General features: G+C 37.8%; 2 protein-coding genes across 4 annotated transcripts in view; one reads left to right on the plus strand and one right to left on the minus strand.

Moving 5' to 3' along the window:
- The window catches only part of afap1l2 (actin filament associated protein 1-like 2), a 50,519-nt gene extending 48,748 nt beyond the window's left edge, over positions 1-1,771 (plus strand). For both annotated transcript variants that reach the window (XM_067368899.1, XM_067368898.1), the window contains exon 19: positions 704-1,771. In XM_067368899.1, coding sequence (XP_067225000.1) covers positions 704-730 — 27 coding nt within the window. In that variant the 3' untranslated portion in view covers positions 731-1,771. The remainder of the gene's footprint in view (positions 1-703) is intronic.
- A 200-nt stretch (positions 1,772-1,971) lies between these two features.
- The window catches only part of vwa2 (von Willebrand factor A domain containing 2), a 20,521-nt gene continuing 6,839 nt past the window's right edge, over positions 1,972-15,653 (minus strand). Inside the window, exons 3-14 of one of the 2 annotated variants that reach the window (XM_067368900.1) lie at positions 15,498-15,572; positions 14,636-14,769; positions 13,637-13,746; positions 10,660-10,854; positions 9,577-9,710; positions 9,359-9,488; positions 8,105-8,160; positions 7,906-8,013; positions 6,000-6,578; positions 4,260-4,811; positions 4,064-4,186; positions 1,972-2,338 (exon numbers count right to left, since the gene is read on the minus strand). In XM_067368900.1, coding sequence (XP_067225001.1) covers positions 2,205-2,338; positions 4,064-4,186; positions 4,260-4,811; positions 6,000-6,578; positions 7,906-8,013; positions 8,105-8,160; positions 9,359-9,488; positions 9,577-9,710; positions 10,660-10,854; positions 13,637-13,746; positions 14,636-14,769; positions 15,498-15,572 — 2,330 coding nt within the window. In that variant the 3' untranslated portion in view covers positions 1,972-2,204. Of the gene's footprint in view, positions 2,339-4,063; positions 4,187-4,259; positions 4,812-5,999; positions 6,579-7,905; positions 8,014-8,104; positions 8,161-9,358; positions 9,489-9,576; positions 9,711-10,659; positions 10,855-13,636; positions 13,747-14,635; positions 14,770-15,003; positions 15,070-15,497; positions 15,573-15,653 lie in introns of those variants that run through there. The other variant, XM_067368901.1, reaches the window with a different exon arrangement.

Here is a 15,653-nt window from a genome sequence, read left to right on the forward strand (position 1 = left end):
AGCTTTTTTTTTTTATGATGACTATGATAATCTTTCAATTATGATTTATAAAAATACATACATTTTTTCAGTCAAAGCAACTGTACACAACAGAAAATTACTAAATACCACGTTTTTGGACATGTACCACCATGGTAATTCCATGCCATTTTTTGAAGTACATTGAAATACCATGTAAATTATGGTGTGTATATAACGTTCAAAAGTTTGGGGTTGACAAGATTTTATAATGTTGGTCAAAAATACAGTAAAATACATTAATATTGTGAAATATTGCTACAAATAGAACTTATAACTTAAATTTTTTTTATTACTATAAAATATTTTAAAATGTAATTAATCTGTGATGGCAAGTGTCATGATCCTTCAAAAATCTCTCTAATATGATGAAACTTATCAATGTTGAAAACATTTGAGCTGCTTAATTGAATTTGATGAATAGAAAGTTCAAAATAACAGCATTATCATTAATTATTTTATTTTTTTAATCAGTGTAAACAGTCTTTTCTGTCAATTTTGATCTATTTAATGCATTCTTGCTGAATAAAAGTATTCATTTCTTTAAAACATATTATTGATCCTAAACTTTTGAATGGTAGTGCATTTATAATGTATCGATGCATTCAGTCATCTTTTCTTTCCTTTTTTTTTTACAATATGTTCCTATATTATTGTCTGAGCTGATGTCATTCTCTCTCTGCAGGAATGGGAGAAAAAATCCACAACCTAGTAGATGGGAACAGCGAGCGCAAACAGACTTTTTAGCCAAAGCTCAAAGGACTGCTAAGGCAAATGCTTCAGGCAGGGAGGGAAAGAGGGTGTGTCCAATGACCTGCAGGCTCCGCCCCTCTGATACATCACCCTCCACTCGTCCCTGCTTCTGTGCAATCAGAGGCTGAGATGGTACTGGGTACATGCAGGCAGCTGATCCAAGACAATATTTTCTGTTCCCTGCCAAATAACACCACTGGACAACAATAGATTTCAAATCTATTCACGTGATTTTATGAAAGAGAAAGGAAGGGAATAATTGAAATTACTCTTCCAGTGGTGTGCACAGTATGTGAATGTTTCACAAGCTTGAGAAGAGACCAAAAAGTGTTTAGGAGAGCTTTGAGAACCACTATTTTTATATTGAAACATATAAATTTAAGACCTTAAATCAGCCATTTGGTGCATCTGGTACATTGTAGCTTGGTTCATGTATGCTGGTAACCAAGATGTGAATATATATTACATATCCGTTCAGTGTTTTTCAATTTGTTACTGTACGCTAGCTGAAACATGCACTTTTTATTCAAATAAAAGTTTGTACTGACAATAATGCATATTTATGCAAAGCCAATAGTTGAGCACCAGGCATCCCGCTTTGAAATTGCAGAACCAAATTTTTTCCCAGTAAGTAGAAAGTATTTGAGTTAGACAAAGTTATGGAAAAAAAAATTTAATAGCTTTACAATAGACAAATGCATCACTGTAGCTGATAAAAAAATAAATATGATCAAAATCATAAGCCTCTAACATGAGGCTTACTGTTACACAAGGATTTTTCAATATGACAGATCACAAGCAAGTCCAAATCTCAGACAGAAAACATGTTCATAAAGGGTCTTCAGTGCTGAATAAACAATACAAACAGCATCAAAACTCCTTAACTCTTTCCCCGCCAGCATTTTTTGAAAAAGTTGCCAGCCACTGCCCCCCATGGTCCCCCAAAATACTTTGTTGTATGAATATCTGAACATGCAATATATCTAAAGAAAGAACAGAGCCTCTGCTTTTTGAAAAAAATAACCAATAAAAAAAATATATTTTATTCTAGCTTCACGCATTCTTTTTTTTTTAATCAACACTTGAATGTGGGTAAGTTTCATAAAAAAAAAGCAACATTTGAGAGAAAATAACATTTTTGTAACAACACACATAAGCAGTGGTATTATTGCTTGTTTCTGCTTTCTGAAGATGCGTAATAGCTTCCTCTACCATATAACAGTGAAAACATGGCTTGCCGGAAAATTCCGTCAATGGCATGGAAGTGTTGTGTGATGGAAAATTCCATTAATGGTGGGGAAAGAGTTAAGATTGACTATTAATAAAAAAAAATCCTCATTTAAGGCAGTAAACGCATTTACAAAATTCATGAAATAGATGCATCTGAGTGTCGTCTGGACTGTGTGTTCACCACCAGAGTGAATTATAGAATTCTAACCCTTTCGGGACGCATGTCTCCTGCGGTGCTCCTTGTACCTCTGCAGCAGCTCTTTTTCACTCTTGTGCTGACGGCGCCTCAGGCCTGCTGGTTTAGGGAGATCTCCTCTGGATGGCTGCTCTCTGCTTCCTGAAAAACAAGTTCACAAATTTCATAAATCAAAAAACCTAAATATACCCTGCCAACTGTCCATTCTGAAAACACCAAAATTATGAGCCATCCAGCAGGCACAGAAAAATGAACAAAACATATTGAGAAGCATAAGCCGATGTGTGAAGACATTTTAATTTGTTATAAGATGGGTTAAACGACCAAGATTTGCATTGCAAAAAATGGTCTTAATCCCATTTTTTTTTTTTTTTTATCATATTTTAGAATATAAATATACAGGCTTCCATCCAAGAGAAAAGCACGTTAATATTTGACTTGTTTTCATATTCTCAAAATTATCGATTTTTCTTTTATGCCAAAAATCATTAGGATATTAAAAGGTACAATTTGTGATATTTTTTTCCGCTAGAGGTCGCTAGAAGCCTATTCAAAACAAAGGCGTAGTTTGATGACGCCAAGTTTTAGAGCGGAAACTTGGGACATGCGGTCTCCATCTCAACGGACGGTGCAAAAGAATGGATTGGAGTCTGGAAGGACTCATGTTCGTGGATGTGATTATTAACGTTACTGTAGTATGAAGCAGAGCAGGACCGAGTGTTACGGGAGCTGAACGAGGAGCTGGAGCGATTGATCAACACACGCCTCACAAGCAGCGGGACTTTTATTATGACACAGTCGCCGGCGCCGCTTCCGCTTTTCCGGTCATGAGTTTACGGGAGCTGTCCTTGTCGACAGAACCAGCGGCAGATGGTAAACAGTAATTATGTTCCATAAAAAAGTGACACAATCCACCATAAAACGTGCAAGAAGTAAATAAGGAACTGCTTGAAGCAACTAGTGGTTTGCTGGACGCTAGACACTACTTCCGCATTTGTCCACGGCACTGTTGTCATGTGGTTTCTACGTCAGTAAAGGCGTTAACAAAGGTAACTGACAGGCGACTGCACTGCCCCGTGTCACTGTTTAGAATGGGAATTTTCTCATGATTTACAAGTAGTTGAAAACATTAGAGATATTGTTTGTAATCAGCTGGACAAAATATATAACACTAGCCTAGTGGTTTTGGGATATTTTACTGCAAAAATTGTACACATTGTACCTTTAAGTAAAGATCATGTTCTATGAAGACATTTTGTAAATTTCCTATCGTAAATATATAAAAATATATATATTTTTGTGAGTGGATATGCATTGCTAAGGATTTAATTTGGACAAATTTAAAGGCGATTTTTCCCAATATTTTTATTTTTTTGCACCTTCAGATTCCAAATTTTTAAATAGTTGTATCTCAAATATTGTCCTATTCTAACAAACCATACATCAATTGAAAGATTATTTATTTATCATTGGAAAGCTTTTTTTCATGATGTATAAATCTCACTTTTTAAAAAGTTTTTTTTTTTTTAAAGGAATTAACAGTTTTATTCACCAAAGATTAATTAAATGTAAAAAAAAAAAATCTATTTGAATTTTATAATGTATCATGGTTTCCACAAAAATATTAAGCAGCAAAACTGTTTTCAACATTGCCAATAATAAGAAATGTTTCATGAGCACCAAGTCCGTATATTAGAATGATTTCTGAAGGATCATGTGACACTGAAACTGGAGTAATGATTCTGAAAATTCAGATTCCATTAAAAACGGTGAAAAAACCCTACATACTTGTCAACTTCCCATATGCTGGAAAACAAGAATGTCCATTACTAGTACAAAGACTAATTAGTAGTTACTGTTACTGACGTGTTTCGCAGTGTGGACCCTTCCACCCGCGGCATTCACAGTGGTAGCTGCCGTTGAGTAGCACACAGATGCCATCGTTCATACAGGGGTTGGGACTGCACAGGTTAACAGGTTTCTTCACGTCTGTAGAAAGCAAGCAACAGTATACATAAGAGATGAACATTTTTTTTTTAACATTTTATTTGTGCTGTCTTACCTGCACACACCATCTGTACCAACACATCTTCAGAGTATTTCAGGTCATCATATGAAGGTACAGAGATCATGTGATCCTCAGAGCCGGCGATACGGAAGAGAACCTCTTGCTGTATGTCCCCGATTCCGATCACAAACACTGACACTCCGCTATCACGGATCTTCTGGGCGGGCACCGCTGCATCCTCTGCACCCATCCCATTAGTGAGCACCACCACGGCCTTGTTGACTCCAGGTCGTGCTCCTTTCCCCAACGTCAGGCTTTGGGAGAGCACATGGAGCAGGGCTGAACCTGTAGAGGCCTTCCCACCCAGAAAAGCAGCGTCTCCCACTGCCCTCAGCACAGCAGAGCCCGAGTCATACTTGTCCAGGTCAAAGACCGTGACGGGCCGCCGCCCATAAACCACCAGTCCCACCTGAGCCACATCACGATTGATGTCAAACTGCACTGAGGTGCCCCGAACAAAGTCTTGAAAGTGGACGAAATTGTCCTTGCCTACACCACTGGAGGCGTCCAGCACAAAAACAAGGTCCAAAGCTTGACCCAGACATCCTAACAAAAGACGAAAAGGCATTAGTATAACAGTTTTAAAAAAAAAAAACATAACCAAACTGAAAAGAATAGTTCACCTTCCAAAAAACGTGTTTTGGAAATGCTGCTTTAGATACTCAATGCCATTTTAGTGTGTTGATATGAATAGAGCATATTCAAAAGTCGGCATGTAACAGAACTTGAGATTGTTGTGACCTATATCTGAGTGAATCAGCTTCTCCAACATGAATAAAAGGGCGGGACATTTTGTCCATCGGGATTGGATTGGATCATTGGATCAGTGGTTTGCTATTGTAACAGAAAGGACATGGAAATGGAAAAAAACATGAGAAATTAAATAAATATTTTGGTTTTTCTCTCAAAAGTTGTTCCATTTCCCTGAGATACTTTGTGTTTGCCTGCAAAACCTTTGCGTTCCTCCAAGAAACTTGCAAAAGTTCTCTTTACACTCGCGTGTTGCGCGTCCACACGCAAATTCTTCACATTCCCTCACAAAACTTTTGCCTTTGCTCAAAATTTGTATTAAAAGTTTCACAAAAGTTTTGCATTCCCCTGAAAAAAACTTCACTCGCAAAGCTTTGGCATTCCCTTGCAAAACCTTCGCTTGCAAACTTTTTGTTCCCTGATAAACGTTTTTGCTAGCAAAACCTTTGCATTCTCTCTCAAAAACTTGCCTTTGCTCACAATTATTATTATTACGTTTCACAATAGTTTTGCATTCCCTGAGAAACTTAGCATTCCCTCACAAAACCTTTTCGTTCCCCAAGAAATTATGCGTTCTCAAGCAAGTCAATCCCAGACATTACTGATTATTATTGAACAATCATATTATTTCTAGATTTAAAACTCTGAAAGTGTATTGTTAATATCTTGTATAGGAGATATCTTTGTCTCTTCATTATTGTCAGGAGTATGTTTTGATTAAACTGATGAATTATCATGATGATGCACATTTTCATCTTCGTTAGTGTTGAGGAAAATGCTTTGTTAACATAGATTTTTCATAATTGTGTGAAAAGGGTCCAAACATTAGATGGAAAACATAAAAAAAGGAAATATTGACTGACTCCAGAATAAGTAATTCATTAAAAAAAAATGATGGGTGAACTATTCCTTGAGGTTCAACAATCTATGTAAATCAGATTTAGATTAAAAAAAAAAAAATCAGAGAATGAACGAAGGTTCTACCCTGGTTGTCGACACTGCAAATTTTGGCTCTTAGTTCTGGGATCTTGGCGCTCAATCTGTCAGGTGACTGGTATGTGATGGTGCGCTGGGGGTTTCCTGTTATGTTGTTTATTTCAGCCCTCATCCCCTCTGGTGCTACACCGATGATGAAGATCTCCCTGTCCCGTGCGTACTTCGCTGGCTCCACCACAGGGTCCGCCGAGGGCGTCCCCGTGAGCAGCACTACCACTCGCGGCAGGTCGTCCTGAACGTCGGCAAACACGGGTGTGCTCTGGAAGCCATTGCGTGTGACGTAGCGAAGGGCGTTTCCAGCCTTGGCCTGCCCACCACGATACTGCAGACGCTCGACAGCTTGGATCAGCTTCGCCGGGTCTCTGTGCTCCCCAATTTTGGCCTCGATCTTCACGTCATTGCCATATTGGGCCAACCCCATCTTTACAGGGGTGTCAGAGCTCAGTACAGCCTGCATGAAACGCTTCAGGAAGGACTTGAAGCGCAAGAAACCCTCCAGAGTAAGAGCAGAGGAGCCCTCGACCAGGAAGAGCACATCCACAGAGCAGTCGAAACTCAGAATGGGAGCTGGACAAAGAGGATACGGTTAAGATTGACGTACATTTGGATTCCATTCTCAGATTTAAAGAACATGCTTAACATACCATTCTACATTATCTTGTGTTTATTTTAGACTTTAGTTAGGCTCATGTGAGCCATAACATTGTTTAAGGAGGAAAGGGCGTACTCTCTTTTACCCATTAACACATGCAAAAATGCATTTACGAAGGGCATAAACAAACAAAAGGTCCATCTCTCACTCTGTAGGTAAGTGGGGTCATCTGATCTAACCCCTGCCTGTAATGTCATTCGCAATGACTGACAGCAGGAGGTTATGTGTGTCATCATGTTCTGATTGGCTGGAGGATTCTATGTCAGTGTTACAATGGAACTCTTGGAGACTGATGACAGCTTCTCTGAATCTCATTTAGGAAACTACCAGCCCCATTCTAGAAAATCCATGTATATTTGTGTGGTCAGAAATAACTACACACATTCTACACTAATTTCTTTAATGTTTTTGCTAATGTTTAATTGTTTTTGAAAGCTGCTGTGCCATTATTTTAATTATAGTACTTTTATTACGGTATAGTATATAGAAACAAAACAAATCTATTTGGCCATTTTACAGCTGTTGGCCTGCAACAGTGACCACACATAATGCTGATAATCCAAAAAATGGATTTAAGATATCATTTTTTAAATGCATGTTTATTTTTAATATTTTGTAAAACATTTATATTAATAAAAATAATAATTATTATTTGTTACAATAATATTTATTATTATTATTTTAATATTTATTATTTATCATTTAGTCACTACTTTTGTTATGTATACTGATGCTTTGGCAATAAAAATATATAATAAATAAATATTTATTTATTTGTTATTTATTTATTTATTTGTCACTGCTGTTGTTGTGTATTGATGCTTTGGCAATATTGTGTGTATATATATATATATATATAAATAATGCCAACCATTTTTTTTAAGAAATGAATTTGGTGGTTGCATTTCACGGCACAAAGCAACACATTTGCAACAAGTTTTCTGACTTTGGAAGCATTTGTAGATGGAAACAGAGTGATATTAGCTCATAATTAGAGTATCCCTTTCATCTGAAGGACATAAGACCTCTGAGGTATATTTCAGTGAACCATGACCCTGCCCAGAAAGCTGACCCCCACTGTAACGTGAAACCATGAGCTGTTTGTGACAACTCCCACACACGCATACAATCTAACCAAAGCCACCAAAACAAAACCCACACAGCTAGCAGTGAATGTGAGACAGGGACATCTCATTAGATGCCGAGGAGTGTGGGAAGAGAGGCACATGAATGTGAACTCACCACAATTGGGGTCACTGCCATAGCCTGTGGGACACTCGCAGCGGTATTTCTCCAGTCCCTCAGATATACACGTCCCCCCGTTCTGACAGGGCTGAGAGTCACAGGGGTCTGAAGTGAGGGGGAATCATTTCTATTAATTATATTTGATGATTACTGAATTAAATATTCATTATTCAGTATTCTGATCCTTAGGTCTTACCTGGACAGATAGTTCTGTGACAGACAACAGGGTGCTGCCTGTAAACTTTGTTATACCTATAAAACAACGTGAATCCAGTTTCACATTTCTGAACTCCTTTATGTTTCACCTCAAGCCATTAAACCTCAAAATTAATCATAATAAAAGGATTTATTCACTTTAAATTATAGTTACCCCATGATTTACTCACCCTCAAGCCATCCTAGGTGTTTCTTCTTGAAGACAAATAAAATCGTACTTATATTAATAAACACCCTGAAACCCCAAAGCTTTATAATGGTAAGGAAACCACCTGTTTGAAACTCAAAAAAGTGCATCCATCCATCATAAACATACTCCACACAGCTTCAGGGGGTTAATAAAGGCCTTCTGAAGCGAAGCGATGCTTTTGTGTACAAAAAATAGCCATATTTAACATGTTTTAAAGTAAAATAACTAGCTTGACGTCACGTCAGCTTTGCTTGTTTCGTAAGTTGAATACAGAAGGCGTAGGATGTAGCGTAAGCGTTTTGAACTGCGAGAGGTCTTACACTTTCTTTGTAAGTTGAATACGGAAGGCGGTCTGGAAGCTAGTTATTTTACTTTATAACATGTCAAATATGGATATTTTTCTTACACAAATGCATCGGTTCACTTCAAAAGGCCTTTATTAACCCCCTGGAGCTGTGTGGAGTATATTTTTGATGGATGGATGCACTTTTCTTGAGCTTCATACTCATTGGTCCCGTTCACTGCCATTCTAAATCTTGGATGCGTCAGGATATTTATTAATATAACTCTGATTGTGTTCATCAGAAAGAATAAAGTCATATACACCTAGGATGGCTTGAGGGTGAGTAAATCATGGGTTAATTTTAATTTGAGTCAACTATTCCTTTAAATGATCATAATAACAGTAATAATGCTATAGCATTGTTTTGGTCAAGGTTTCTGTAAGACAATGTGAAACCAGTTTCACTCCATCCATTTCTGTTAATGATCTCCTTTATATTTCACCTCAGGCCATGAAACCTTAATATGAGCCTGCATACACAATATGATACAATACAAACATAATCTCAGACCTGAGGCATCTCTGTGACTAATGATCCATGCTGGTGTATAATGGTGAGAAAGAGGCAATATACATTAAGACATTCTACATTGTTATGTGTAAGACAGATGGTTTTCAGCATCTCATGGAATGAACAGTGTTTTAAAATAGGTCAAAAGCATCTCAAGACCCATGCATTTTGATCAATGCATGTCATTTACCTGTAATGAGGGCAGAGGGATGTGTATGGTGAATATCCCTTGGACCCTTTCCAGCACATGAAGTTTCCCTGAAGCTCTTTTACCGTCTCTATGGTTTTCTGCACACACGGGTAAGACTCCACCTTACACCCTGCAGATATCACAGTGCAGGAAATGTCACTCGCTGTTCATAAACCCAAATGGCGCTGTTGATTGAGTCACAGATGAGTTTTTTTTACCTGAAGGTACGGCAGTGCAGACGGAGGAGGTGGTGAGAGTGGAGAATAATCCGTTTACAGCATCACTGAAGTGCTCAGCAAAGAACACATGTCTATCCGATGGGCTGCTTGCCAATTCACGGAGCTCTTCCCACCTTACAAGAGAGAGACAAAGAATGATTTTCTGTAAAACACTATGCAAAAAAAATGCATTTGTCTTCGCTAACTTTTCTGACTGGTTATAATGGGCCATATCTTGTTTAATGATATATGCCAGGCAGCAGGGACATTATATATTATATCATTATATATTTAAAAAAAAAAAAAAAAAACGTAATCCACTGCTAAAGTTTAAAAGTTTGTAAAAATGATTTGGAAAGAAGTCTCTTATGCTCTTAAAATGACTGATTTCTTTGAAAAAATTATTGCGGATGTTAGACTTTTGAACAGTAGTGTTGTTCATGCAGTCATTTCCAGATTTATATTACAGAACATATGGTGCATTAAAATTCTGCCGATACATATTGAGCTGTCAGAGCATATGGTGCTGCAAGAGCTCTGAGGGGTTTCATTTATCCAAATGTCACTGTAATCCACCCAAAAACAACACTGATAGACTTCCAGCTGTTAGATATGGCCATTAAGGTGAGTTTATCCACTGAGTTTCTCTCTTCCTCCTGCACCTGTTGGGAAGCTGCCATAAAGCCTCGAAGTAAAGAGAGAAGACAGGAATTACGCTATCTGCAGCCTAACCAACAGTAACAACACACATCCGGGCTGTCAGCAGCCTTTTAGTGTGCAGTAACACACCTGTTAGTGTGTCTGAGAGCTGTCAGCACATCAGTTCACTGACTAATAGAGCTGAAAACATTTAAAATATGACTGCACCTGTCCCTGCAAAATGGTTCAAAATCAAAAATCACTAACTAAAAAGCACAGAAAAATAACATGGTTTTACCTTTTTTTTTTGTAATTTCTTATATATATATATATAATTTAAAATTTACAAACATGTATGTTCTTGACAGGTTTTGTTGAAGTGGGTAATTAGAGATGTGAAGATTTTATTCCATGATTGAAGTCAGTGGAAATGTTATGTGTTACCTGGGGTAACGGATCCCCACAGCAAACAGATCCACTCCAGAAAGCTTGAGCTCCGAGGCAGCCAGCTGCACTGCACCCTGGGACTTTCCGTCAGATAAGAGGATGACGACGTGTGGCACTGTGGAATTGCGTCCGCCGGAAAACCCCTTCCTCAGAACGAACTTCAGAGCCAGACCTGTCTGTGTACTTCCACCTCTGAGTGAGAGAAAGAGACAGACTTACTTTAAACATTTTGCCTTTTTAAGGCATAAAACTAAGAGATTACTATATCAAAATGAACTACTGTGACATGATATTCCAGTCTTTATTACTGAGCTTCGTGGCTTGTCACACCTCCTCTGTTAAGAACAGTAAATCAGATACCCACAGCAGCACAGTCAACTTTACACTGCAAAATGAAGATGACAGTCTGGCAGTGAGTTTTCCTTGACTGCCTCTCCTCTAATCTCATTAATTTAACTATAGCAGCCCCTCAGAAGTCTTAGGATAACACAGAAGCCTTTAGTTCCCTTCAGTTCACTGTGTCCTTAAAGCACCCCACATGATGAAACCAATTACAGCACTCTCAGGTTCACACAGGCTGCATCTTTATATTTGGGTTGATTCAAACTCTGCTTGCCTTTTTTCCAGTACTTCATAAATTAACACTTGATACATAAAGTTAACAGTTAACTGGCCAGTTGATTAAGAAACTGATGTAGAAATTGCAACCAAATCACAACACAAGAATGACAATATCACATTTTTTTCTGACATAGAATTGGGGTCCAAAAGTCTGGAGCAGCACACTGAAAATTAAGGGTTCAAAATCTAATTTAAAGATGTATAAAGGGTTTTATGGTATATTAAAGGGATAGTTCACCCAAAAATTTAAATTATCCCATGATTTATGTTCTTTCAGACGAACACAGTCGGAGTTATATTAAAAAATATCCTGGCTCATTCATGCTTTATAATGGTAGTGAATGGGGCTTAAGATTTCGAAGCCCAAAAAAGTGCACCCATCCATCATAAAAGTAATCCACACAGCTCCAGGGGGTTAATAAAGGCCTTCTGAAGCGAAGTGATGGGTTTTTATAAGGAGAAATATCCGTATTTAAAACTTTATAAACTATAATAACTGGCTTTGGCAATGACCGTTTGCAAGTTGAGTTCTGACGGAAGACGTAGGATTTAGGAGTAGAGTAAGCTAGAAATCCTCCAACATTTCTCTTAAAAAATTCTCATTTTAGACTTCTAATTTGTGATCAGTGTTTTGTTTTGCTCTGTCCTCTGCGCTTCTGCATTCGCCAATACATCATATGTCGGGTCAGAGGTCACTCTTCCAGCGGAACTGGCTGCCGGAAGCCAGTTATTATAATTTATAAAGTTTCAAATATGGATATTTTTCTTACAAAAACCCATCTCTTCGCTTCAGAAGGCCTTTATTAACCCCCTGAAGCCATATGGATTACTTTTATGACAGATGGATGCACTTTTTTTGGGATTCAAAAACTTGAACCCCATTCACTTCCATTATAAGGCCGTATGTCCACCAAAGCATTTTTAGCCAGCTGAAAACGCTAGGCGCTCTGCTTAAAAAGCTGATCTGTGAGCGCTTGAGAGCGCTTCTGCAGCGCAGCGGTTTTTTCCGTTGACACGCTTTGTTGCTATGATACGGAACATCTGCAACACTGTTACTTTTGCAGGTAATTTGTTTCAGACTAAAAATATTCACACAATGTGGAATTACTTGCTATGTATGTTCGGAGACCAGCAATATTAATTTCTCATCCATTTTGTTCCATTCTCTGTTTGTTAATATCATTGAACAGCAAGAATGTTGTGACAGTTGGCCGGTTTAGTATTTGTCCCGCCCCTCCTCCACTCTGATTGGACGGCTGGCTAAAAAGTGACAGTGATGAGCGCAGCGTTTTACTCAAAGTTGAACATTCTTCAACTCGAGGTGGCCAGTAAAAAACGCCGAGCTCTCAACGTTTGAGCGTGAAAAAGATGCTCAGTGCCTCGTTACACTCCTGGAGTTTAAAAAAAACATGGCGTTCCCATTGTAAACAATTGAAAAAGTATGCTAGGAGCTGGAAAAAAACGCTTTGGTGGACACAAGGCCTAAAGCTTGTAAGAGGCAAGATATTTTTTAATATTACTCCGACTGTGTTTGTCTGAAAGAAGATAGTCATCCACATAGGATGGCATGAGGGTGAGTAAATCGTGGGATCATTTTAATTTTGGGGTGAACTATCCCTTTAAGATTAATGGAAAATGTAAACCATAGAAAAATGTTGATGTAAACCGAAGAAATATTTAAGATTGTAGAATGTACTACTTCAAGGTCACTAATCAAAGTGACCTTACACAGAATTGTTGTTCAGAAATTGTCTTGTAATACTGATAGTATATAAGGAAATACCAAATCCAGTTTCATCATGAGTAACTTTTTAAACTACGGTATAACAGCTATATTTTTCACCGACAATGCTCCTTTATGCAGTGCTGAAATACATGATCTCCTCATCTACAGGGGATATTGACAAACTGCCAGTGGAGACACAGGCATGTGCACAGCTGGGCTTTTCTCCACCATCTTTTCTCACAGTTGCTCTGCTAGACAGACAAGTGGTGATATTTTCATGGAGTGGCATTCTGAAACGGTAATTTCACAGCTTGTCGAGGGAGATGTGGTATGTCCTGACTGGGTGATGAGGTTTAGGCCAGCTGTGTGCTCAGAGTGTAATTCAGCTACTAGTCATTACAGAGCCCTGCACACCACAAAAACCATTAATTCAACCTCATCAAGTCATCCATCACGACACAGTGCATTCAGACACACATGCACACACATGTTGAGAGTGTAATGTAAACTCAAGTCCCCATGTCTGTGTCTGTGTCAACAAAGTCTCAAAGATATGAAATGGAGTGAGATATTTCTCATCCTCCACAGAAAGCCCTGATAGACTCACAATAACACTAATCTCTGTACCTATAGTGGATTTTCTTCATCTTTTTCTTCAGCTCCTCCTTGCTCTTGTAGGAGTCTAGACTGATTTCCAGTTTGGGTGTGGAACCAAACTGAACCACGCCAACTTTCACCTGCCCAAAACAGTGAGCGCAGTAAAAAACCACAAACATGAAGAGGAAACCAACATAATTATTCAACATAATGATGTCAGAATTTAAGAAACGGCATGCAAGAATTAAAAGAATAGTTCACCCAATAATGAAATTCTGTCATTATCACCCTAATATTATGGAGGCTTGTTTCCGCTGGAAGTCAGAAGTCACAATTCTGACTTTTCTTCTCACAAATGAAAGTTTATATCTCACAATTGCAATTGAGAGTTTATATCTCAAACTTTTATCTCAAACTTTTATATCTCAAACTATATCTCAAAACTTTTTGTTGAGAAATAAGTCAGCTGACCATTGATTTTCTCGCAATTATGAGTTTAAATCTTGCAATTCTGAGAAATATTAACTGCACAATTCTGACTTTTTTCTCACAACTGCAAGTTTAATTCCCACAATTATGACTTTTTCTCTCAGAATTGTGAGATAAACTCGCAAGTGTGAGGGAAAAAATCAGAATTGTGAGATAAAAAGTTGCAATTACTTTTTTTTTTATTTCTTTTCATTCCGTTTTGGAAACAAGCTTCCATATTATGTCGTTCCAATCCTGTATGATGTTATTTTTTGTAGCGATCAATGGCTGTCATATTCCAAAAGATATGATAAACAACACAAGTACCATAAATTTAAATATAAATATAACTTATATGCTATATTACTTCATGTCTTCTGAAGTCTAATGATATCTCTATGTGACAAAAATAGACCAACTATTCACAATAATTAGTCATTATTTACTGATTTTGTCATCAGTGTTGTTTTTATCCTTGATTACCCCGGATTGAAAAAACACTTTAGCCTATTTTTGGTTGAACTTTTCCTTTAATCTGACATTCATTTTATGCAGTCTGACCTTGCCTGGGCTGACATCGAAAGCCTCACACAGCTTCAACATGTAGTGCCGGGATCGTTCGAATCCTCCTTTCCCAACGCTGTAGGAGCTGTCCATCACAAAGAGAACATCCATCGCTGCAGAGCACTGCATCACTGACCACACACAGAAGAAAACACAAACCTTACCATCTGAATTCCATCTTTAGCTACTCAGTGGTCACTAATGAAATAAAGTCAAAACTGATTAACCCAATGGCACACTAAAAAACAAAGCGGTGATGCAAAACAGCAACACTTACATGTTCACATAAACACTGGCCTATTTTTGACACCTTTAAGGAGCTCAAAGGTCACCTGTGGCATGTTCTAGCAGAGATAAATACTCACAAACACATTACAGCAAGTTTGTGCTAGTCAACCGGCTAAATTATAATCCATGTAGCTGTCATGTTGGAACCCGCCGTCTGTCATAAAGAAGGTGATTAGACAGAGACAGCATGCCGCTGTCTGCACCAGCACACAAACACATTTACCTAGTTATACAAATGTAGACATAGCATAGACAAGTATTGTTTTTATGCTACTTATAATTTCTAAAGACAGGATTTAGCTAACTTGGGGGTATTTTGGCCCCAAAGTACAGCTAAATAAATACACAGCCTATGTCTATGTGGATTCATTCTTTCACACTTTTAATATGAAACTAAAGTAAAAGTAAATACTGGTTTTTGACTCCCTCACACATTTATATGGACACACATTGGCATTAGATCAGTGGTTCTCGTTATTCCTCTGCACTAAAGTGCAGCTTTGTAAATGTTTGAGGAGTTGTCACCTGGTTTTCTGGCTGAGAAAGAAAAAAAAAAAAAATCAACACTCACTTTCTCCAGCAGCGTTGATTTTCATAATGGTTTCAATATCTGTTTGCATTTCCTGCACAGAGAAAATGGACCAAACTATAAAGAAAGAGATATTGTAGTTAGTATTTAATAGGTATTAGACAAACTATTTTTTATTTTAAAAATAGATTAAAAAAA

Source organism: Chanodichthys erythropterus, chromosome 19 (genome assembly GCF_024489055.1).
Source record: "Chanodichthys erythropterus isolate Z2021 chromosome 19, ASM2448905v1, whole genome shotgun sequence".
Taxonomy (NCBI): Eukaryota; Metazoa; Chordata; class Actinopteri; order Cypriniformes; family Xenocyprididae; genus Chanodichthys; species Chanodichthys erythropterus.